The sequence below is a fragment of the Eretmochelys imbricata genome, chromosome 6, assembly GCF_965152235.1.
Source record: "Eretmochelys imbricata isolate rEreImb1 chromosome 6, rEreImb1.hap1, whole genome shotgun sequence".
Classification (NCBI taxonomy): domain Eukaryota; kingdom Metazoa; phylum Chordata; order Testudines; family Cheloniidae; genus Eretmochelys; species Eretmochelys imbricata.
Genome location: NC_135577.1, coordinates 70,227,850 through 70,254,177, shown reverse-complemented (window position 1 = coordinate 70,254,177; position 26,328 = coordinate 70,227,850). Strand labels below are relative to the sequence as shown.

The 26,328-nt window shown below is 42.8% G+C and overlaps 1 protein-coding gene and 1 pseudogene across 1 annotated transcript in view; one reads left to right on the top strand and one right to left on the bottom strand.

Moving 5' to 3' along the window:
- EHD4 (EH domain containing 4) overlaps nt 1-26,328 on the bottom strand; it is a 59,574-nt gene that overhangs the window by 22,702 nt on the left and 10,544 nt on the right. The window contains exons 2-3 of the mRNA XM_077818837.1: nt 21,127-21,303; nt 9,649-9,746 (exon numbers count right to left, since the gene is read on the bottom strand). Coding sequence (XP_077674963.1) covers nt 9,649-9,746; nt 21,127-21,303 — 275 coding nt within the window. The remainder of the gene's footprint in view (nt 1-9,648; nt 9,747-21,126; nt 21,304-26,328) is intronic.
- LOC144266765 (small ribosomal subunit protein eS10 pseudogene) lies at nt 22,109-22,676 on the top strand (annotated as a pseudogene).

Below are 26,328 nucleotides of genomic sequence, written 5' to 3'. Positions count from 1 at the left end.
GCTTGAAGTGGGCATCTGGGTGCTGGAGATAGGTAACCTCGTGAGTGGTTTTCAGTTAAAGTCTGCAGCTTTGGGGGCGTGGTTCAGACCTGGATCTGTGTTGCAGCAGGCTAGCATGTCTGGCTCAACAAGGCAGGGTTCTGGAGTCCCAAGCCATCAGGAAAAACGGGCTCAAATGTAATTTCAGCACATCAGGTGACAGTCCCAAGGGGGTCTCTATGACCGAACCTGTCACAGCGATGCTGCTACCCTTACTTCTGCACTGCTGCTGTCAGCGGTGCTGCCTTCAGAGCTGGGCAGCTAGAGAGCGGCAGCTGCTGGCCGGGAGCCCAGCTCTGAAAACAGAGCCCTCGTCAGCAGAAGCACAGAAATAAGAATGGCATGGTATGGTTTTGCCACCCTTACTTCTGCACTGCTGCTAGCAGAGCACTGCCTTCAGAGCTGGGCACCCATCTAACAGCTGCTGCTCTCCGGCTGCCCAGATCTGAAGGCAGCGCAGAAGTGAAGGTGGCAATACCGCGACCCCCATAAAACAACCTTGCAACTCCCTTTTTGGTCGGGACTCCCAATTTAAGAAACGCCGGTCTCCCCCAGGAAATCTGTATAGTATAGTGTAAAAGCATACAAAAGGCCAGATTTCACGGTGGGAGACCAGATTCCACAGTCAGTGATGCATTTTTCATGGCTGTGAATTTGGTAGGGCCCTAGATCTATATTATGGCAACAATGGGACAATGAGTGTGTCAGGCCTGATGTCAGTTACTGTACTGGGGGGGAGAGGGCTCTCTGCCACTTAGGCTTGAAGGGCTTGTGGGTCTCAATCACCTTAAAGATATTAAACTTTTTATGAGCTGCCCTGTATAAGACATAGTACTATTTACAATTAAACATTCTTGCAATGATTTCTTTTTTAAAATGTGGGCTAGGTTCAGCATTTTTCCTGTTAACACTTGTTTGGTAATTACTTTACAATTATGGGTAAAAGCACACAAAATACCAGATTTCACAGGGGGAGAACAGATTTCACGGTCTATGATACGTTTTTCATGGCCATGAATTTGGTAGGGCCCCAGAGATAACATCACCCTCGTACATGTCCTGGATGAGTCTGATATAATCTTCAGGTATCTGTTTCATTCTCATATACCACCAGCTGACTTCTCTCGGAAGATTGTCATAAGTCTTCTCAAGACTGATGAACACTACGTGTAGGGATTTTCTCTTTTCTCTATATTTTTCCACAATCCGTCTTAATACACTGTTGACATGTCTGGCACAAATCCAAACTATCACTGAGCTTTACTTCTCTTCATAGTCTCTTATCAATAACATTCTCCCAGATCTTCATCATGTGGCTCATGCTGTATTATATATTATATGCTATAATTCATTGCAATCATTTGCATCTTTTCACTTACTCCAAATCTACTTTTTTTTTTTTTTTTTAGCAGAACTAGACACAGAAGTTTGGGTATTTTTTAGAGCTGGAATTACCTCAAGGTGCAAAATAGCCAATTTTCTGCCTCCCTCCTCTGCACACAATTTCTAAAACCCTTGGTGCCTTAAGTATCCATCTGAATCCCAGTGGAACGAACATGAAACACTGGAAGCTATTCCCCCCCCCCACACACACATTCATATTAATTCTTACAGTTGTTAAACATCAAGGATTGACCTCTGAACACTACAGCAGCAAAAAAGCCATTGTATTGTCAGAGATTGCTGGAGACACAGGGAAGACACTAATTTTACATATATCCCATGGTTCAACAGTATCAGGCAGCCAAGATTTTTCTTTTTAAAAAACTATGCCTCCCGCTTCATTTCATATTAATGTAAGCGGTTAACTGTTTATGTAATCCAGGAAGAACTGCTAAATGTGTTTTGTTGTAATTGAAATGGAAGCTTCTCCAGTGCCCCAGCTCCTTCCTTCCCTTCCACTTATTTTCTTTTCAGATCCTGTAGACAACAAACACAACATGTCTGAAATAGCTAGGCAAACATCACACCTTGTGTTACCACAGAACCGTCTCACCTGTGTTAAGGTGCCCACAGCATTCACACTTCCCCCCAGGATCACATGGCTATGTATTTACACATACTGCTGGAAATCTCCTGAAAGTCTAATGAAAGCCTAGATAGCATAACAAAGTTTATGGAATATCTTGCTTGTTCATAATGGTAGGACAATGGTGTTTTCAGATAAATCCAGCTTTGAAAAGTGCACAGAACCTAACCTTGAAAAGAGAAATGTAAACTTTTGTCCCTTTTCGAAGTTATCAGTTGCTCTAGCTTGGGTAACTGGTTGAATTTTCCAAAGCTTTTAATAGAGTATATGGGTAGGTAGTCATGCTGAGGGGCAGGCACCTGGGTGGGTTTATTAATATAGAAGAAAGCTTAATAGTTTCCATTTTAAATTATACAGTTTCTACATTGGATTTTAATCGGTCAACCACAGGATTAATTTTACTTTTTCTCAGTAAGTTAGTAATACTTGTCAAGTCTTTCTTGCAATTATGTTTGCACATGTAAACTGATAGTTAATAGTTAAACCATTCAACAATTGCTTCATAGAAAAAGCGTGAAACCTTTCACTCTACACCCTGAAAGCAAAGAATGGATTTCCTTCCCCACCATGCGCACACACACACAAAATATTACCAGAGAGGCAGACTGCTGCTCACCAAGTTGTCAGCAGGTGACCAAACTTTTCTTTCAGAAATGTCATTGAATCAATCAGGTGACTGCCAATGTGAGTGTCAATAATGATGGTAGTCGTATGATGTGGACAGTGGATAGAGGGCTCAGACTAGCCATCAGATGGTACTAAATTTCACTTAGCAACCTGCACCAGTGCAGTACTTCCCCATATAATTTATTTAGTACTTATGGGGAAAAAAGTCCAGCTTTTGCAAGAAAAAAAGGTTAAAAAAGGAAAAGTAGAAGGAGACTGAAAGTTAAAAAAAGTTATTGAAATATGAAATTTTGAAATAATGAGAAAAGCGACTCTTCCAAAGAAACAGCACTTTGGGCTGGGAGATTTCCTGTTACACAAACAGAATGTGAACTACTAAATACAAGTAAGTCAGCAATCAGCTCAGAAACAAAAGGAAATGGAAGTTCCTATAGAAGATGAACTGGCATCTAATTTTAGTTTGAAGCAGTTGCTGAGATAAAATATCAGTATTATATTATTTAAGGTTTGGACTGAAATAAGAGAAATAAAACACGGTTAATCGGCTATGAGGGCAGTAATTAATTGGCTATATAAGAAATTGCTTCGTTTGGTCTTAGCTAAGGTCCAATAAGTAGGAACGACATCACTTGTTTGTAAGGGGTATAAAAAAGTAAACTCTGAAAGGGCCATTGCTAATACCTGTCTGATCAAGTTGGAGCCAACCAACGTGGGTCTAAGCACACCTAGGTATCTTGATCAAATGGTTATAAATGTTTTGTTACTGTTTGGATATGGTAAATTGCTTATTATTTAGGCTTTTTAGGCCTGTTTAGAGCAACTGCATGAATACCATTCAGCCTCTGGATTTAATAGAGGCATTTATGGCTAAATTAGAGTTGTGGTAATACCCTGGATAAATAATAATTTCAACAAGAATGAAGGGGCAAGAACAAACACTCCTAACCCACAAGAATGAATCAAGGTGTTGCAGGAGAGCATGGGACAATTCCCATCTCTGAAGGAGGAGAACGGCAGTTTTACTGCTAATAGAAACCAGCTACTTGTGATGTGATCCTCCTTGTTCCCCTCTCCTATGAGTGTTGCTGCATGCATTGGAGATGGTCCCATATATATATATATATATATATGGGACCATCTCCAATGCATGCATATATATATGGGACCATGCATATATATATGGGACCATCTCCAATTCAATGCATGGTCCCATATATATATATATATATATATATATATATATATATATATCCATCCATCCATCCATCCATCCAACCTGTGTGCAATGGAGATGGTCCCTTTTATATTTCCCATTAACCAGACGGGAAGGGACCACAGGTTCCTGTGTCTCTCCTAGCTCCAGGGATGAAGAATCCCCTGCTCTGATAGCACCTCCCCACCTCCAGCCCCACCCAGCCCTCCAGTATGGCCTTCCTCTGCCACTGCTAGCTGATATTCACAGGATGAGGGTGTAGGATGGATGAGAACATGGATTTCTGTCCTAGTAGCAATTTTCTTCAATCAGTGCTGGTCTTTGGGTATTGGGGATGCACAGTTCTGTTCCTTTCCATCCCTAGATTGTCTAAAGAGTCCACTGCTAGTTCTCCTCTGTAGATCTTAGCGGCTTGGCTGCCTCCTGCTGCTACTATGGTAGAAATAAAGGGTATGTCTACAATGCAGACTAGGCCCAGGGCTCACACTCAAGCTCAAGCCTTACCCCTCTTCTGAGTAGACACAAATCACACTAACCCAGGGCTCAGACCCAGGGTCCCAGAACCCCACAAGGGACCCTATTGCTTTGCAGTATAGACAGAGACCCACTGGGCTTGTCCTCTGGGAGTCTGACAACACTAGTTAGTATTCCACAGTCCAACTTCCTTTGTCATCTACAGAGCCAATTTGGTGGGCTTACAAGTTTTCCCACACTGCACCATGAACAAAGGGCTAGAGCGGCCACATTTTGGAAGGGTGCAAGGAAGTGGGTGGTTAAACTTGGACCTGCATAGAATCATGGAAGTGTAGGATTAGAAGGGACCTCAGTACGTCATCTTAACCAGTCCCCTGGAATCAGGGTAGGAATAAGAATACATAGTGCAGTGTAGATGCTGGAGCTCCAGGCTGAGACCCAGGATTCAAGAAGTTCTAACCGGGGATTACAAATGAGTGCAGACGCTCAAGCCCTAGGTTAACAAACCCAGGGTCTGCTAACTCGAATTCTGCTAAGCCTGGGCTTACATTGCAGTGAGTGCTTTCTGCTCAGATGATATCAGCATGGGAGGGGCTTACTTTTGCTAGTGGAGAGGGTAACTCCCAATGGTTTTAAAATGCAACCTTTTTTACAAAACCAGGGTCAAGCATAAAGCCACTCTCAGTAGCTTTAACTCTCACACAACTAGTGTACCAAATAAACTTTCACTAACTATTGGAGAGAAAAAATGTTAGACTCGTGCCCTGGGAGACTACAACCTAAATGTCATTGCCAGAGGCCAGTCTCCATTTTCTACAAGGTGTACTCTGTTTGTTAAGACATTTTAGATACAAGTTCATGAGTAATCTGGAATCTTAAATACCATTCACATTAGTACACATCTGATTTAGAAAATCATTCAACAGGTTTATATGGTTTAAAATTTGTTAAGTTAACCTTATTGTGAAAATGATTTATTGTTCATACTTCTCCTTCAAGAAGCAGCTTAGAGAGGCTTTGCACTGCACTGAATTACAGGTCTGTTCTCCACAAAACCCATTGTTTATATAAATGTTTGACAATACAATACTCAAAGTAGACCCAACAGCAGCTGTATTTGCACTGATTGAGCAGTCATTATGTCACACAGTGGGGCATGTATCTGAACATTCAGTACTTCAAATACATGTGGGTGAGCACAGTGTATTTGCACAACCATATGAGCATATAAAAGGACTATTTACTCATTTGTACACACCTGAATTTGTTGGTGTGTGCATCTACACCAAAATCCCAATTCTTGATTCCTTGTTCGAAAGTAGATAATCTGCCAATCTTGGGGTGAATTTACATGGGAGGTTTGCTGTAGAACAAAGCCCTGTTCACACTACAACTAAACTGGCTAAAGCTAACTAGTGTTCAGCAGAACCACATTCTAGCAAGACCGAAAAAATAGCTGACCTATGTAATGACACAAAGTTAACATTTTCTGCACCTAGTTATTTAAAATTTAGGAACAGAAATCTATCTTCTCTGTCAGTGCCATGTGCACTAGAAACTATACTTCTATTTTTATGGTTATCAAATATTAGGCTACCCTCAAGAAATCACAAAATGTAATTCATATTATTAAGGAAGAGATAATTATTTTTAAATACACAAAGAGCTTTACATGTCAGAGTTCTTCCTTCTCTATGTTCAATGAACAACAAAAGTACCTTAGAGCTGCCATTTACAACTGGCACTTTGGTCACATTTAATACACACACACAAAATCCATCTATGAGAGAACAGGGAGTGAAAATGCAGGATGTTCCAGTGACACTCAGTGTACTGATTTAGCAGATAAGTCAATAAAAGATATTACAATAGTTTTGAGACAATGCGTTACAGAATAGAGTATAAAACTTGTACAAACTTCTTGCTCATTTCCCTCTTTCAGAAACAGCTTTTTTCTACCATATTTAAGAATCATAAACCAGTGACGACATGGATGAAGATATTTACCAGAAACAAATCTGACTATTCACTGCCCAGAATGGCATGTTAAGTCTACGTTTGGTCTTTGCAGAAATTTATTCTGTTTAGTTTTTGAGTTTGCTATTCTTATTTCACTTCTACAAAATATATAGCAGTAATATTTGCTAATCCTAGATTTCCAACATTTCAGCATCATTTAGACAGTGGAGTGACACCTTACTTGTAGGAGGGTGTTTGTTTTTTTTGTTATTTAAGTAGTTTTGAAAAAGCAGACAGGTCTCCTACAAGCTGTATTAAAAAGCCATGGTCTAATTTTTTGTACAATTTTAGTTTGCTCCCTTTCAACAACAATGCATAGATCATAATAAAATATCTGAAAATAACATTTGGGAGCTTGCAGAACTAGCCAATATGTGCTGATGAATAGACATGTTGGCTTCATAGGAGTCAGAGATACCTCTTGTTAATGTAGACTATATTGTGTCAATATGGCTGAGAATCTCTGTCAGAACAGAGATGACAGGAACTTGGCAGGATGTAATATCAACAGTCCTCTACCATACTGACTTAGTAGTTCATCTCATAGCTACTATAAGATCTGCTTCCATGAAAAGAGGAACAACAAAGGACAGGTATTCATTCTCCATTTCCACTTTTTTTTATTACTAATAATAGCAGATTATTTTAAGTGAATTAGCTAGTTGAATTTACTAGTTATACTCTTCTTAGTACAATATAAATGTAAGTATGAAACACAAATAAACTACATTAAAATACCATAAGGCTGCAAAGGCAAACACTCAAAACTTAGGAAATGCCTGTGCAACTTTAATTCCAACCCCTTGTGCATATGCATTATGATGCTGTCTTTAATTACATGAACACATGCTACCTTTTCCACATGACATTTCATAACTTTTGAGTGCTTAACTTTGCAACCTTAATATTCTTTTAATGTAAGTTTTTTGTATGTCATTTCTGAGGTTTTTAAAAAAGTAAACTGAAAAAACCAAATTCCATCATGTGGCATTGTACTGACACGAACATGGGTCATGAGCAAAGTAGGAACCTTTAGTTTAATTGCGCAGACCTCTGACACTTGAGCTAATGAAGTATCTTCTCTAGACTAGAGGGGGATAAGAAATTTTGCCAGGGGGTTTCATCTGTCCCAATCCTGTCTCTTCCCCACTCCTTGTACAAGTCCAATTCTTCTTGCCTACCCAATCCCAGTCCCCACTGCTCAGGCTTCTCAGCCCAGTCCCAGTCTCCTCACCAGTCCAAGTTCTCCCCCTCCCACTCCAACTCCTTGTCCCTAATCTTCCTACCCAGCCAGTCCCAGTTCCCCACTCCTGGCTCCTCATTTGATCGGTCTCTCCCCTCCCCACCCACTGGTTTCCACTCCTAGTCTCCCTCCCCACGCTCCTCAACCAGTTTCAGTCCCCTCTGCACCCCAGCTCCTCACCAAACATATCTTCCCTCCTCTCATGCCTGTTCCACTCCACACTGGTTCCTAGTCCCAATCTTCTTGTCCAGTCGATCTCAGACTCCTCTCCTTTCCTGTCTCTCAATCCTAGTCTCTTTACCCAACTAGACTTAGCCACTCTACATCCCGCAGTATCCCAGCTTCTTGCCATATCTCAGTGTTCCCTGCCTCCAGTCTTCTGACTCCTGGCCCACCCTCCTGTTTCCCCTCACCAGCTCCCAGTCCTTTCCTGGCTCCCAATACCAGTCTCCTTGCACAACCACTCCTAAACTACCTTTCCCCACTGCTGCAGTGCACAATCCCTGCCTCTCTTCCCCCTGACTCGCAGTCTTCTTGCCCAAAAAGCCCCAGTTTTTTCCTTACCTCCAGTCCCTGTCTCACCAGACTCCTTTTTGTAATCTACTCCTTTCCATCCCCTCCACATTCTAATCAGATGGCTTCTTCTTCCAAGCTGCCTGAGCACTGACAGGAGTGTCATTGAGACCACAGGGGAGACATACTTTCTGCTGTCAGTTCCAGTGAATTATCTCCCCCCCACCCCACAGCAGCCATTACTGGTAAAGCCTGGTTTCACCCCTGGAGCCCTGGGCTGGAGGGAATATGCTCAGTCGCTGTGTGGGGATGGTGCAAGCGCAATATAGTCAGTTCTAGGAGCTGTGAGGGGATGAAGCATGCTCAATCACTCTGCTGGGATGGTGAATGCTCAGTCTGGTCAGCACTAGGAGATGTAAGAGGCGTGAGAACAAAAATCTTCAGAGATTTTAGTTGCTAAAAATCAATGAAGTCTCTATTGAGCATGTGCAAACTGCAATTTTTCAAAGGCTTATAACTTGGCCAAATTTAGGTGGAATTTTCATAGGGGCAGCAAAAGCCGTTTCACAGAGGCATCCCTGACACAAAAGCCAGCCTCCCTGCCAAATTTCAAGTGCCAGGTCCAAAACATGGGAGTGATAGAGCATTTCAGAGAAAAGCTCTCAAATTTTTAACATGGGCAAAGCAACCTATCTTTTCCTCGCTTTATTCTCCAAAATGGCTAAATCATTTGGCTGAAATTTTCCAAAATAATTCAGTCTGAGGTAGACATCAAGCGTGGAAAATTCCAGCTTGTTTAGGTTTGGCAAAGTGGTAAGCAACTGAAAAATACGGTGACAAGTATCAGGGGAGTTGGTTAAAAACAGACGGTGCTATCAGCCTCGCCTATAATTATAATCCACATATTTATAATTTACATTATTCACACTACTAAATGTAATCAATATCTGGAACTACAACACTCATTTACTATTCTTCTGAAAATCCACCCAAATTTGGGCAAGTTATAAGCCTTTGAAAAATGTTGTGGTTTGCATGCTCAACAGAGATATTGTCAATTTTAGCAAATATTCAGTGTGATGTTAAACTACTTGAAGTTTCTTGTTGATAGTTTCTTTAGTTTTATATATCTTGAGGGATTGTGTTTGATGGACTCGGAAAATTAAACAAAATGTTTCTTTTTTTTTTTAATTAAAGTGTTTTGGTGTATTTCAGCACAACAACAAAAGCCCCTGCACCACTCAACATGAATAGAACATTGATCCCAATCTCTACAGCTAACCTCAAAACATTGATTGCAACAGACTTTGTAATATTTGTTCAGCAATAGAGATGCAAAAAGAGACAATTTACACACAGGTCTCCCACATCACAGTGGAATTTCACCATTTCCAAGCCACTGGAGCAGGCCCTTAAGAAAGATTAGTGGGACCAATTTCCCAGTAGAACAGGTCGCTAGAGGTGTTCATTACTTTGACTGCTTCAACTCACCTCTACGGATGCGCTGTTTCTCTCCTGAAAGAATGCCGGGACTATCAATGATGCTGATGCTCTTCAGAACCTCATTAGGTAACTGAGCACACATGAACCTGCAGGGAAGGAGGAAAGAAGTTATTTAGAGCAGCTCTAGTTCTTGGTTAGATTGCTTGTAGAAATCCCCACTCTTGAGTGCATGTACCCTTAACAAAGGTGGACCTCTTTGTAAAGCAGCGAACACTGGGGTCACTGTACTGCCTACCACAAATGTTCAATCATGAGATTTTAAAAAATAATACTTTTGGTGTTCCTTTTTATTTGCCTTTGAGTTTCTGAAGGAACACTTCATTCACATTTTAAGGCTTTTTTTCTGCAGCAATCAGAGCCAGAAACTTTCATTTTACTAAAAATACCACGGATAATGAAACACTTGATAAAATCATGAGGGATGGCAACGATGGGTCACACACTTGCCATGGCAAGAAACCAAATGCCGGGTGCGAAGTTACTGCATAGATACAGCTATGGCCTCAGTTCCTTTCCATTTAGTAAAAATCCCAGACACGCTCAAAATCTAAGGAAGGCATGTAGAAAGCTATAGAGACTGCAGATCTGTAATAAACTGTCAAATCAAGAGAGTAGTCCTGCTTAAACATACACACAGAACTCCAAAGACCAGCCTTACACAACACTGTGATACAAAGTGCTCAGGCAGGGTGCTTCTGACCTGGAAAAACATAGCTGAAGGCCTTTAGGTACTATATCATCTGCAAGTTCGTAACAGGCTTCTATGTAAAATATGAGCCTCTTTGACACTTTTCAAGTGCTGATAAATCTCAGTGGAAAAGCTATCCCTGTATGTCAATAGCAGCCTAGGAGACTTGCACAAGACTTGCCTTATCTAGATAGTAGCTCAGGGCCCTATCAACAACTGGAGAGTGAAGCCTATCCCCTTCTGGTAAAATATGTAATATAGGGGAATAAAATACAGACAGGCTAATTGTTTCAAATGGAGGGGGAAAAATCACCTTCAGAGCTTTGTTTATTTAGACAGAAATTTAGCAGGTGAGTAGGAACATCTTATCCTTATGGAACACTGTAAGGAGAATCAGCCAATAGGTCTTGGATTTCACTGACTCTCATGGCTGACATTAATGATATCAGTAATAGGGTCTTCAGAGACAGCACAGTGGCCATTCTCCCAAAATTTAAATGGTAGTGCCCTCAACTTGGCAAGTAGTGCCCTCAACTTGGCAAGTCCCAAGACAGTGGTGCTTCTGATAATAGATGTCTGAAGAAGGAAGATCTTCAAATAGATAAAGAAGCGGATATGCTCTGTATCTTCTGTACTGTACTGTGTGGAATTCATGCCTCCCTAACAAAACATACCGCAATCAAAGTCAAAATGTGTTAGTATAGTATGGTCCACGCAGCCAACTGCAGAAATTTCAACTCCAGATGGAGAATATGCTCCTGCTTCTAAGATAGAAGATCTGGAAGATCCAGGAGAATTGGAGGGACCCAGTTAGAAGCTATCAACAAAACTCAAGCCTTGTCTTATTTTCCAGGTGACCTCTGGAAGTAATGATATTGGAGAGAATGCACAGAGAAACTCCTTGCTTTTATCCATTAAAAGGCATTGCTCAGGAAACCAAACTCTGTTATACCTGTCTGTCATGCCTTCTGATTCAGAAAGATACAACCACCTTGACTTTCCAAAAGCACATGTTAAGTAAACAACATTATCTCAGTATCTCCTATAATTACTATAGAGATTTCAAAGGAGTACTAAATATAGAAAATGCTGCAAACATCAAAGTAGCCTTATATATTTAAGTAAAGGTTTTGCAAGTTTACGTGCTGCTTTTGAAAGGTCAGTGAGACACTGCTATTAAAAAAAACTTTGTCCTTCACTTCCAACAGCAGAGATAATAAAGGAAACGGTGCACCAAAAAGCACAAAACTGACCGGATTCTGAGGAAGAACACTAAACAGGCATCAATAATCAAGGAAATACAAAAATATAAACTATATAAAATATAAACATCAGATGCAAGATTTGAACCCTGGAATATAAACTAGATGATCACGAGGACAAAAGGAGAGCAATGGGCAATATATACAAGGTGAAAACACCTTCTTTTATTAGAAATATTGTAGAGACTGAATTTTTTCTTAATCCATGTACTTTCACGCTATCTCATCTTTCTGTAGAAAGCCTGGCGGCTGTTTAGTATCAACTAGAAAATTCAGCATACATCTTATGAGAAAGAAGAACCTTTATTTCAGCTGAACAATGCTACAATGTTCAAATTTGTCCACAAGCCAAATTACATAAAAGCAGTGACAGGTTGTACAGGCCAAACAAGAGCTATAGTTAGACGTGGGGATAGCTCTGCAAATCACACAAGAAGCATTAATAGGGTACAGAAGAGGACAAGTTAGAAAAGGAGTGAAAAACAGGAGTACAAATTGAAGTTAGAAATAGCTGGCTGCAGTTTCTAGATTAGTCCATGACCTGAAGGCAAAGTGGAGCCAGGTTACAAAAATATTTCCACAAAGGGTAGGTCAGACTAATATTTCATATAAAAGTTTCAAACGGTAAATGTAACTATATCGGCATGATCATTTTAAACTGCTTTTTATGACAAGTTTTAAGAAAAAGCTATGCTATGCACCTGAAATGCAATAAATCCTAGTTCTGAGATAAGTTTCAAAGCGCATTTGTCTCATACACACCTTGCTTTTGTACTTAACTGTTCAGAAGCAAACAGACATGCACTAAAAAACAGGTTTACAAAGTTGTTGTAAATACAGTGTTGCAGTGCCATAAGTCCAATAATGAAAGTTTCCTCCCCATTAGCACCATACATAGGATTGTCATTCCACATTTTCCACATTTGAAATTAAATATACAAGTATAGAAACACAAGTACAAGCAGTGATATCAGATTATCACTGCAAGTGTAAAAGTGAGACGTCTTCATCAGAACGGAATAAACAAGAAACCTTGGGTATATTGCAGAAAAAATCTTGTAGATGGACTTGTATGTTTCCAGAACACTTGCCAACCCTCTCAAAAGATAATAAACCAAGAAGGAGCAAATAAGTGTCATGCTACAAAGATCAATTTACCAACATATACCATCTTCCATTTCATGCCATTCCTGATTTGAATGTATCTCCTTTGCGTACAAGTAGAGCAGTGGCCCTTAGCAAGAACGGTCTCGGTGAAAACTGAAGCTGATGTACATTGGTCTGGAAATCAGAAGTGAACCAAATTTATAATTATTTTGGATTGCAACAATTTTAGAAAGTCTGCCTAAAAAGCAGCTGCAGTATCTGAAACTGAAAACTAAGTTTTACTTTACTGTCAGAAAGCTACATTCAATTTTATTGAATAATCCATATGTAAAACTATGCTGAGAACATCAAGGCTGCTCAAAGAAGCAATCAAAACTTGTTTTTTAAAAAAGGTAAATTAAGGTTGCACTTACATCCTTAACTCTACCTTCTGGTGTACACTGTATGCATCACCACATAGCCTTTTGCCTACATAATCACATGCTATTTCTCAAATGCAAATTAATATCGTAAAAAAATTTCTGTAACCTTGTAGCAATTTTCATTCTTGAGTACTTCATCAGCATCCAAGGGCATGCTAACTAGGGTTTTTTACAGAACAAAAAAAGAGGTACTGTCGCTGCACCTAGGAACTTATAATTTAGTTTTAGACATGTCAACTACTATCAAGAGCAACAAAAAGTAGGGAGGAATAAAAGTATAATAATAATAATAATGTGGCTGGTTAGGTTCACTACGTGCAACTCTTGGTGGTACCGCTTCTTTTTTGTTTGTTTGCTAACTTCTCCATTCTCTCAGTCACTATTTCCTCTCTTATGTTACATGTGACTGATGTGAGCTTTGTGGAACACAAGTCTTTAAGAGATCTCAATTCTTAAAAAAGGAGGGGTGGAACACTTTGCGATGTTATTGATATCAATATTATAAAATTGCAATTAATCAGACCAGATACACCGTGTAAGGTATCTGCAAAAATGTTACAGTTTACCAAGTATGATAATCTTGTTTATATGTTTGTATCACCTTTGCATCATCAGTTATAGATATGTAGCATATATCTGTATTTCCAAACTTGTGCTGTGTTTCTGGGTACACCCCCACACAGATTGGCATCGGCACTGCCTAGCCTGTTCAATGGTCCATCAAGGGTCATCAGAGGTACAATGAACCCAGGGAAAGGAGCCTGGGGATACACCTAATGAGTCAGCAAAACATATAGAGGCATGTCTATGGACAGAGAACTCTAAGGTTTTTCCATGACATGTGCTGTGAAGCTTGTGTTTGGGACAAAGGAAGTACAAGCCACAAGGCAAAAGTATATAAAAGGCTGTATCTTCTCCATTCTCTCTTCATTCCTGCTTCTTACTTCTGGAGTAACTTTTCTACAAACTGAAGTTCTGAACAAAGGACTGAATGACCCATCCAAGCTGTGGATGCATTCCAGAGGGACTTTCAAGCCAGTGACTCACCAATACTGCTAACAACCTGATACATGGACTTTGAAGTCTTTGCATGTATGTACAATGCTTTACCATTTAAAAACTCTCTTTTTGTTCCTTCTTTTTTCGTTATAATAAACCTTTAGTTTTAGAGACTAAAGGATTGGCTGGCAGTGTGGTATTTTGGATAACATCCAAACTACTATTGACCTGGCAATGTGGCTGGCCTTTGGGGTCAGAACATTTTGTATAAGTGAGCAGAGTTTTTAAATAACTTCTCACTTTACTGGACCTCTGCACCAATTGGGAGCCAGAGAACTGGAATGCAATAAAGGGGGCTGCGTGATTTCTTTTCTTCTGCTTCTTGATAACCAGTGTAAGGGATCAGGAGTACAGTTTGCAACTTCAGTGTTAAGCACCAGTTTTGGGAGAATCTGTTCTTTTTGCAGTCTGCACTGACATTGACATTTTCAGTGAGGGCTACCCCAGGCAATCCGGGTCACAAGGGGTCCTGGAGTACTGGGATTGGAAGGCTGTTCCAACCAAAGGGAGCAGCAGAGCAAGGCCCAAAAAGATAGAAATAGAAAAATAATAAAATGGGATGCCAAGACTGTCAATACCAGTAATGCAAAGGGGATGAGGGAAGGAAAATAAGTAACAAGATCTGAGATACAGGGAAGGTGGAAGTTACACAAGTCCTTGAATGCAAATTTAAGAAGTTTAAATTCGATAGTTTAAACTACGTGGCTCTGGGAAGGAGGATAAAGGAGTATGAGGTGCAAGTGGTGTTCTCGTCCATCCTCCCTGTGGAAGGAAAAGGCCAGGGTAGGGATCGTCGAATCGTGGAAGTCAATTAATGGCTACGCAGGTGGTGTCGGAGAGAAGGCTTTGGATTCTTCAACCATGGGATGGTGTTCCAAGAAGGAGGAGTGCTAGGCAGAGACGGGCTCCACTTAACGAAGAGAGGGAAGAGCATCTTCGCGAGCAGGCTGGCTAACCTAGTGAGGAGGGCTTTAAACTAGGTTCACCAGGGGAAGGAGACCAAAGCCCTGAGGTAAGTGGGGAAGCGGGATACCGGGAGGAAGCACGAGCAGGAGCGTGTGAGAGGGGAGGGCTCCTGCCTCATACTAAGAACAAGGGGCGATCAGCGGGTTATCTCAAGTGCCTATATACAAATGAATAAAGCCTGGGAAACAAGCAGGGAGAACTGGAGGTCCTGGCAAAGTCAGGGAATTATGATGTGATTGGAATAACGGAGACTTGGTGGGATAACTCGCATGACTGGAGTACTATCATGGATGGGTATAAACTGTTCAGAAAGGACAGGGAGGCGAGAAAAGGTGGGGGAGTTGCACTGTATGTAAGGGAGCAGTATGACTGCTCAGAGCTCAAGTATGAAACTGCAGAAAAACCTGAGTGTCTCTGGATTAAGTTTAGAAGCCTGAGCAACAAGGGTGATGTCATGGTGGGAGTCTGCTATAGACCACCGGACCAGGTGGATGAGGTAGACGAGGCTTTCTTCCGGCAAGTCGCAGAAGCTACTAGATCGCACGCCCTGGTTCTCATGGGCGACTTCAATCACCCTGATATCTGCTGGGAGAGCAATACAGCGGTGCACAGACAATCCAGGAAGTTTTTGGAAACTGTAGGGGACAATTTCCTGGTGCAAGTGTTGGAGGAACCAACTAGGGGCGGAGCTCTTCTTGACCTGCTGCTCACAAACCGGGAAGAATTAGTAGGGGAAGCAAAAGTGGATGGGAACCTGGGAGGCAGTGACCATGAGATGGTCGAGTTCAGGATCCTGACACAAGGAAGAAAGGAAAGCAGCAGAATACGGACCCTGGACTTCAGAAAAGCAGACTTTGACTCCCTCAGGGAACTGATAGGCAAGATCCCCTGGGAGAATAACATGAGGGGGAAAGGAGTCCAGGAGAGCTGGCTGTATTTTAAAGAATCCTTATTGAGGTTACAGGGACAAACCATCCCGATGCGTAGAAAGAATAGTAAATATGGCAGGTGACCAGTTTGGCTTAACAGTGAAATCCTTGCTGATCTTAAACGCAAAAAAGAGGCTTACAAGAAGTGGAAGATTGGACAAATGACCAGGGATGAGTATATAAATATTGCTCGGGCATGTAGGAATGGAATCAGGAAGGCTAAATCACACCTGGAGTTGCAGCTAGCGAGGGATGTTAAGAGTAACAAGAAGGGTTTCTTCAGGTATGTTACCAACAAGAAGAAATCCAAGGAAAGTGTGGGCCCCTTACTAAATGAGGAAGGCAACCTAGTGACAGAGGATGTGGAAAAAGCTAACGTACTCAATGCTTTTTTTGCCTCTGTCTTCATGAACAAGGTCAGCTCCCAGGCTACTGCACTGGGCAGCACAGCATGGGGAGGAGGTAGCCAGCCCTCTGTGGAGAAAGAAGTGGTTCGGGACTATTTAGAAAAGCTGGACGTGCACAAGTCCATGGGGCCAGATGCGTTGCATCTGAGAGTGCTAAAGGAGTTGGCGGATTTCATTGCAGAGCCATTGGCCATTATCTTTGAAAACTCATGGCGACCGGGGGAAGTCCCGGAAGATTGGAAAAAGGCTAATGTAGTGCCCATCTTTAAAAAAGGGAAGAAGGAGGATCCTGGGAACTACAGGCCGGTCAGCCTCACCTCAGTCCCCGGAAAAATCATGGAGCAGGTCCTCAAAGAATCAATTCTGAAGCACTTAGAGGAAAGGAAAGTGATCAGGAACAGTCAGCATGGATTCACCAAGGGCAAGTCATGCCTGACTAATCTAATTGCCTTCTATGATGAGATAACTGGTTCTGTGGATGAAGGGAAAGCAGTGGACGTGTTATTCCTCGACTTTAGCAAAGCTTTTGACACGGTCTCCCACAGTTTTCTTGTCAGCACGTTAAAGAAGTATGGGCTGGATGGATGCACTACAAGGTGGGTAGAAAGATTGTCGGGCTCAACAGGTAGTGATCAATGGCTCCATGTCTAGTTGGCAGCCGGTATCAAGTGGAGTGCCCCAAGGATCGGTCCTGGGGCCCGTTTTCTTCAATATCTTCATTAATGATCTGGAGGATGGTGTGGATTGCACTCTCAGCAAGTTTGCTAATGACACTAAACTGGGAGGAGTGGTAGATACGCTGGAGGGTAGGGATAGGATACAGAGGGACCTAGACAAATTGGAGGATTGGGCCAAAAGAAATCTGATGAGGTTCAACAAGGACAAGTGCAGAGTCCTGCACTTAGGACGGAAGAATCCAATGCACCGCTACAGACTAGGGACCGAATGGCTAGGCAGCAGTTCTGCAGAGAAGGACCTAGGGGTGACAGTGGACGAGAAGCTGGATATAAGTCAACAGTGTGCCCTTGTTGCCAAGAAGGCCAATGGCATTTTGGGGTGTATAAGTAGGGGCATTGCCAGCAGATCGAGGGACGTGATTGTTCCCCTCTATTCGACATTGGTGAGGCCTCATCTGGAGTACTGTGTCCAGTTTTGGGCCCCACACTACAAGAATGATGTGGAGAAATTGGAGAGAGTCCAGCAAAGGGCAACAAAAATGATTAGGGGACTGGAACACATGAGTTATGAGGAGAGGCTGAGGGAACTGGGATTGTTTAGTCTATGGAAGAGAAGAATGAGGGGGGATTTGATAGCTGCTTTCAACTACTTGAAAGGTGGATCCAAAGAGGATGGATCTAGACTATTCTCAGTGATAGCAGATGACAGGACAAGGAGTAATGGTCTCAAGTTGCAGTGGGGGAGGTTTAGGTTGGATATTAGGAAAAACTTTTTCACTAGGAGGGTGGTAAAACACTGAAATGCGTTACTTAGGGTGGTGGTGGAATCCCCTTCCTTAGAAGTTTTTAAGGTCAGGCTTGACAAAGCCCTGGCTGGGATGATTTAGTTGGGATTGGTCCTGCTCTGGGCAGGGGGTTGGACTAGATGGCCTCCAGAGGTCCCTTCCAACTCTGTTATTCTATGATTCTATGATAGGGTAAGTGGAGGCAGTTGAGGGATTTGAAACGTGGTCAGAATAACACGTGAATGATAATTTTTTGCAGCAATTTTGGACATGCTGACGGGGAGCTTGTAAGTATCAGGGAGGCGAAGGTTGCTGGTTTATAATCGCATTGCAGTAGATATCTTGCACCAAAACAGTGCATTTATTTTAATAATTTAGTCAGTAACCATGTCTGATACGTTTTCTTTTCAGCCAGAAACACAGCTTTCCTTTGGGGAACTCAGGGGCTGAGACAGTTAGCTATGGTGTGATTTAGGAAAGAAACTAGGTCGTCCTACTTATGTCAGCAAATGTTCACTATTACTATGTGTCTGTTTAATCAGTAGTGTATTGTATAAGTACTGTTTACTACATACTTCTCATGTACATGGCTTTCATGGATTGCTTGGTATACAGAACAGTACTACACTCTCTTGTGGAGAAAGAATAGAGGAATATGCAGTGGAGACCAGAGCTTTGGTCACAATAGCAAGGAGTATTTGCTACAAAAATACATTTAAAAAAAAACTTAACTGCAGCTGCCCAGAGAGCTGCCGTAGTTATTTACATAAATTCATTTCTTAGCAAACCAACAGGCTGCCTGGCTTCAAGCACACACAGGCTTTCTTCCATGAATAAAAACAACATGAGAAAACACTGCACTCTAACAGCTCTGCTAAAGCACAAGCTAGAGTTTATCAGCAGAACAGGAAGCACTCGTGTTAGAAGGGAACCAATTTAACTTAACTTGTCTTACAGGTCCTGGCTTCCTCTTCAAACCACCACCAAGTACAGCAGGAAAACAAAAGAAGGCTGGTTCATGAAGTGCTTACTCTGTTCACTGAAGTCACTGGGAGTTTTAACTCAGCAGGGGTTGTGGGATTTGACCCAATACATGAATAGAGTCTATGTTACTCTATGTTCTGTGCCAAAAAATTTAAAATTCTGCAAATTTTATTTGTCAAATAAATGTGGCGGCTCCAGCATGGCATTGGGGAGCACGGGCCACTGGCTGGCTGCACAGAGGTGGGAGATCTGTGCCACTTCCCCACCCCTGGCACATGGACTCAGTGGTGAAGCTGCACCCAACCCTGACACAGCGCAAGGACCTGGCCTGCCCCAGAAACACCCCAGGGCCCTGCCCCTCTGTGTGGGCATGCAGGCTCAGCAAAGCAGGATTCAAGTGTGGAGGGGCTTAAAGTGGGGAAGGTCCAGGTGTGGGTTGAGAGGATTCTGTGTGGGGCAATCTGGGTGTGGGTGGCTCAGTGGGGGATCTGGGAGCGGGGGGAGAATCTGGATCAACAGGGGCTAGTTGTGGGTCTGGGTGCAACAGTAATGGGACTCTGCAGGAGGGTCCAGGTGAAGGTGGTTGGGATTCAGCGGGGGTGTTGTATGGGTGGGGGGGAATAGAGTATAGCAAGGGAGTCTGGGTGTAGGGGGCTCACTGGAGGTCCAGATGCTGGGGGGGAGTGGGCATCCAGGTGCAAACTGTCTGGGGCTCAGTGGGGTGGGGATCCAGCTGGCTCGTTGGGATGGTTCAGATGCAGGGGGAGTGGGGCTCAGCAAGAGGGTCTGGGTATGAGGGGGTCTGGATGCACAGGGGTTGGGTGGATGGGGGAGCAGCTCCATGTACAGGGATCCCTCCCCCTGCAGTTGAGGAAAGATGGGTGCAGGAAGTGTATGTGGGCAGGCCGGGGGGAGAGTATGCAGAGCTTCCTGCAGCTGGGGGAGAAATCTGGCGGTGGGTCTAACCTGGCCCCAGATGCTGTGCAGGAGACGAGGAAGTCCCGTCCTCCCCAGGCTAGCTGTGATTAGCAGCTGAGCCCGTTGCAGGGTAGGAGTCACCAGCTGGGTCTTCCCCAGTCCTGTCTCCTGCCCACAGAGATTTACCTCTCTGCTGGCTGCCCTGGGCACTCGAAACATACTGCTGGGGAGGGTCGCATGACCGCTCTTGTAGATTCCCTTTGCTTCCCTGTCAGAAAGTTATTTTTCTGCAGGGAAGCAAAGAAATCTGCAGGGGAAATAAATTCTGCACATACGCAGTGATGCAGAATTCCCCAGGAGTACTATGTGCTCCAGGCTGCAAGGCTTACAACCAGTTAAAGATCCCACAATTATGCAAAATAAAATGATAATACACCACCCAAACCCCAGTACTACGCTGTCTTATCAAAACCCTTGAAGGCTGTCTTCATCTATTCCACTCGTCAAAATTCATCACTTGCAGCTTGGAAGTGCACACAAATCACGTGGAATTTTTCATATGTTGTCCTTGTTAGGAGGTCTTTTAAATCTCCAGAGACCACTGCTTTAGAGGGCTGTGCCAGGAACTGTGGTATCCAGAGGGCAGCACAAAAGTAACGATGTAAAAGAACACAATAATGGATGCAGACCAAAACTACAACCAACCTGTACCTAAAAGAGCATAGCTGGTGTGGACACACAGCACTACTGGTACTTATGTTGGTGCTAATCTACAAGTTCCATTCTCTAAGGCAGAGAAGGCCAGCTAGGGCTAAGTCTGCTCTAGAGTTATGAATTGCTGAAACTCTCACACCGAAGAGACATTTGGCTGAAGAGACCTTTTAGCAGCTTTTTGTGAATTAATTTTCATAATGACAAGTACAGTTCCTGTAACTGAACATATACCATATTTATATTTTTGTGTAGTCTGGACCACCATTAAAATGTTTGTTTACTGCATGTTCTCTCCCTTCACAGTCAACTGTTGTGATTGGACACGTTCAGCTCCACGTTAAAAATTCACTATATGGTATTTTAATCTTTAGATATTAATTTATATAACAATTCCCAACTGCTGGTTGCTGCATTTGAATATGCATCATTTGCCTTGTTAAAAAGGAATATAGCAGAAAATGAGTAGTCTTAGTAAATGTCATAGAGAAGGTGAGACAGATGGAACTTTAAACTTAAAAACAAAAACCCAGCAATGAGCCTGCCCTTACCTGTTCAAAAAAGCGTTTCCAAAGCGGCTGAGTTTACGGAATGGCTTCTTGGGGTCCACAACTAATGCATTTCCAGGAGTACTCCCTTCTGCATCTCCATGCATCACAGCAATGAAAGAATCTGTGGTAGGCTCTGGACCAATCCTCATGCCTGGAAAGTCCTGTTCTAATAGGTACCTAGGAAAGGGGAATTATAAAAAGGAAAGGGAAGATAAGCAAGCACTTCGGTTAAAAAAAATTGCCATTTTCTTTATAATTAAAATAAAGAAATAAAATTCAAGAGACATATACCCCCTCAGTCCAACCATCAGGGACTAACTTTTTATGCATTTCACTATTTTTTTTGGCTAGAAATAGATGTCAGAGTGTAAAGCTGGAATTCCAACTTTTCACAAAAAGCCGATAAAGTCAGAATAATGAAAGTCAATCCTCCCCTGTAAAACCATAGATAAAAACATGCCCTCAACTATAAGATTCACTTCACCAGTTATGGCTACAAGTGACTCAAGCATGACTACACAAAGTTGTAGTTAATTCAAGGTATGCTGCTGCACATGACTGCTGCCAGCAAATACAGCAATGCATACATTAGGAAATCTCATTTAGCACTTGTGTATTTAAGTTTGTATGTGTGCTGCTAACAGCAAGGCCTATAGAGAGAGGTTTTTAAACTTGTGGGTATGGTCAGAAAAGCGATCATGTGAAAACGACACCAACTTCCTGAACAGACGTGACTGCTAGCTGAATTCACAGTCATATCTGCTGATTTTAGTAACATACATGAGTAAACTTTTCTTCTGTTAACACCTGTAGAGCCAACACATGGGGGAGCAGGAGATGAATTTGAGTCTGAATTGCATAACAGAATTATTAACTAAGTTCCAACTGCAGAACTAATTTCTGCCCTCGGACACATATATGCATCTCAGTTGAAGACAATTTCCTTCCTGTTTGCACAATTGCCTAGCTTTCCAGCTCTCGGGCTTACTGCTAGCACCACAATGTTGATGCCCAAGAAGAACCGGATTGCCATCTACAAACTCCTTTTTAAGGAGGGAGTGATGGTGGCCAAGAAAGACGTTCACATGCCTAAACACCCAGAGCTGGAAGACAAGAATGTGCCCAACCTCCATGTCATGAAAGCCATGCAGTCACTGAAATCGCGTGGCTATGTGAAGGAGAAGTTTGCTTGGAGGCACTTTTACTGGTATCTGACCAACGAGGGTATCCAGTATTTGCGTGATTATCTTCATCTACCCCGAGATTGTGCTTGTCACCCTGTGCTGTAGCCGCCCTGAGACTGGCGGACCGCAGCCCAAAGGTCTGGAAGGTGAACGCCCTGCTCGTCTTACTCGGAGAGAGGCTGACAGAGATACCTACAGACGCAGTACCGCTCCACTTGGTAATGACTAAAAGGCTGAGGCTGGTGCTGGAGCAGCTACTGAATTCCAGTTTAGAGGTAGATTCAGTCATGGACGTGGTCAGCCTCCTCATTAGAATTCTCTGGTCATGTTTTTGTGTATAATAAAATAGGTGAAAATCTCAAAAAGCATTATGATGGGTTTTCCATCTCCTGCCGAATCACTAAGGATAGGCTACAGACAAAGGCAGGACAGCCTCCTTCATGGACCAGCTTAAGTGCTTATTTTCAATGGAACTTAAGCACATGCTTAAAGGTTGAGGACAGGCTTCCATGCTTTTCTGAATGAGGAGGTATTCCTGATTCGAGGCCAATATTAACAGCAAAAGATTCCCTATACCTATTCAGTTTATTAAGTAACGTGCTTTTGCAGCATACACTGGCTTACCCATTTTTCCAGATTCAGAGAAGGAAAGAACAACTACAATCAGCCCTGCTTAGCTTCAAGAAAATTCTGCTCTAACTCCCTGTTCATAATATAAACAGCAGAACTACCCTAGAAATACCCTTGAAAAGTTGCACCTATGAAAACAATTGAGAATTTAGTATTTCAAGATTCTCCCTCAAACAAAGAGAACCTGATTAATCAAGAATTACTAGGTCCATGGGTTTCCCAAGTATTGGTGTATTTAAAGCCAATCATGGCTAACTACAATTTAGGGCACATTTGCAGATTGCCATAGTCAACAGCTTAAAATAATCAAAATTGAACCTATCAAGACAATTCTTCAGGCTTTAGTGGTAGTACCATTGCTCTGACAGCCAATGGCAGAATGCTCTGAGCATTCAATGGGTGGGAGCCTGGACAAGGCTGCTACTGTGGGGTCAATAGCTAGCAATGGTTTGGTAGGTTGTGTGTCATTTTGTAAAACTGCACTAATTTAGCCTTACTTCAAGGCTGCTGTAGCTGCATATACATTCCACGGAGCTTTTCCGCTTGTTAAACAATTCATAGATATTTAGGTCAGATGGGACCATTATGATCATCTAGTCTGACCTCCTGCACAATGCAGCCCACAGAATTTCACCCACCACTCCTGCAAAAAACCTCACACCTATATCTGTTTCCTGTTTCACTCTGCCTTCAGTTCAACAGAACCCAAACAACCAAAGCCTTATAATATTGGTACAAAGAAGTAAAATCAAGGAACTAAGACTATGATAGCTATGAAATAGAATCTCTTCACCAGCCTTGGTAAACTTGCTCCAATAGCACCAAACTCTTACTGTATAAGCTACAGGGAACAACTGCATCGTCCTACATGAGGTCTAAAAACTGGAGGAATGGAAGAAGGGAAGAACTATTATTTTAAGTGAAATTCTAACAACCCTTTGCTCATACAGACCAAAACCAGCAAGAGGACATGTAAGAGCCAAAAGATTAGGAGAGAGCTTCTCTCCTTGAGCCTCCTATTTACTAACATATCAGAACAGACCAAAGTCCATTAAGTACATTATTCTGCTTCCAGGAGTGACTTATACCAGCTTCTGCTTCATGCACCTGCAAGACTGGACAACGCCATGACTATGTTATTTATTTGGCAGAGGTGGGGGTGCAGAGAGAGAATAGTATGCATTCTTGAGCTCAGGAGATGATCACTTTATGCCCAGCTATATGAAAATGAATAGCCCTTATACCAGGTCTGGCCAACCTGAGCCTGAAAAGGAGCCAGAATTTACCAATGTACATTGCCAAAGAGCTACCGTAATATGTCAGCAGCCCCCCCATCAGCTTCCCTTCACCCCCGGCTCCCAGTACCTCCTGCCCACCAGCAGCACTGCCCCATCAGCACCTCCCGCTCCCTCCCCACACCTGCCAATCATCTGTTTCATGGTGTGCAGGAGGTTCTGGGGGTGATGGGGAGGAGTGACAGCACTGCAGACTCAGGGGAGGGCACGGGAAGGGGTGGAGTGGGGGCAGGGCGTGTGGCAGAGCCAAGGGTTGAGCAGTGAACCCCCCCCCCCGGGCACATTAGAAAGTTGGTGCCTGTAGCTCCAGCCCTGGAGTCGGTGCCTGTACAAGGAGGAGTCTATGGCTCCAGAGCCACAAGTTGGCCATCCCTGCCTTACACTATTGTAGCTAAGGTCTAAATCCTAAAAATGGATCTGCACATCCCTACACCCACATGGATCCACTTGCAGCATCTAGTCCTTAGATAACACTTGTAACTCCAGATGCTAGTGTATTAATCTTTTTTAATCTAAAATTATTTGAATCAGTAGCTGCAGCAGTGAGTTCCATAGATCAAGTATACTTTGTTTTCAAATAACAATTTCCTTTTCACTGGTGTTACTCTTCTTCAAAAAGAGTCTCTATTTTTTGGTTCTAAGTCTCCTATTTTGCTATGAAACAGCATTTCCAGAGACTCCTGCTGATGGAAGATGGTGATTCAGAAGATGGTGACACATACAACATAAAGCTTACAAAGTGGCAGCAACAACCTTAATCCCCAGTTCTGCAAATCAGAGCCACATAGATGAAGCCACAGGTCTCTGAGGAATCATAGAATCATAGAATATCAGGGTTGGAAGGGACCTCAGGAGGTCATCTAGTCCAACCCCTTGCTCAAAAGCAGGACCCATCCCCAATTAAATCATCCCAGCCAGGGCTTTGTCAAGCCTGACCTTAAAAACTTCTAAGGAAGGAGATTCCACCACCTCCCTAGGTAACGCATTCCAGTGTTTCACCACCCTCCTAGTGAAAAAGTTTTTCCTAATATCCAACCTAAACCTCCCCCACTGCAACTTGAGACCATTACTCCTTGTCCTGTCCTCTTCCACCACTGAGAATAGTCTAGAACCATCCTCTCTGGAACCACCTCTCAGGTAGTTGAAAGCAGCTATCAAATCCCCCCTCATTCTTCTCTTCCGCAGACTAAACAATCCCAGTTCCCTCAGCCTCTCCTCATAACTCATGTGTTCCAGACCCCTAATCATTTTTGTTGCCCTTCGCTGGACTCTCTCCAATTTATCCACATCCTTCTTGTAGTGTGGGGCCCAAAACTGGACACAGTACTCCAGATGAGGCCTCACCAATGCCAAATAGAGGGGGATGATCACGTCCCTCGATCTGCTGGCTATGCCCCTACTTATACATCCCAAAATGCCATTGGCCTTCTTGGCAACAAGGGCACACTGCTGACTCATATCCAGCTTCTCGTCCACTGTCACCCCTAGGTCCTTTTCCGCAGAACTGCTGCCTAGCCATTCAGTCCCTAGCCTGTAGCGGTGCATTGGGTTCTTCCGTCCTAAGTGCAGGACCCTGCACTTATCCTTATTGAACCTCATCAGATTTCTTTTGGCCCAATCCTCCAATTTGTCTAGGTCCCTCTGTATCCTATCCCTGCCCTCCAGCATATCTACCACTCCTCCCAGTTTAATATCATCCGCAAATTTGCTGAGAGTGCAATCCACACCATCCTCCAGATCATTTATGAAGATATTGAACAAAACCAGCCCCAGGACCGACCCCTGGGGCACTCCACTTGACACCGGCTGCCAACTAGACATGGAGCCATTGATCACTACCCGTTGAGCCCGACAATCTAGCCAACTTTCTACCCACCTTATAGTGCATTCATCCAACCCATACTTCTTTAATTTGCTGACAAGAATACTGTGGGAGACTGTGTCAAAAGCTTTGCTAAAGTCAAGATACAATACATCCACTGCTTTCCCTTCATCCACAGAACCAGTAATCTCATCATAGAAGGCGATTAGATTAGTCAGGCATGACCTTCCCTTGGTGAATCCATGCTGACTGTTCCTGATCACTTTCCTCT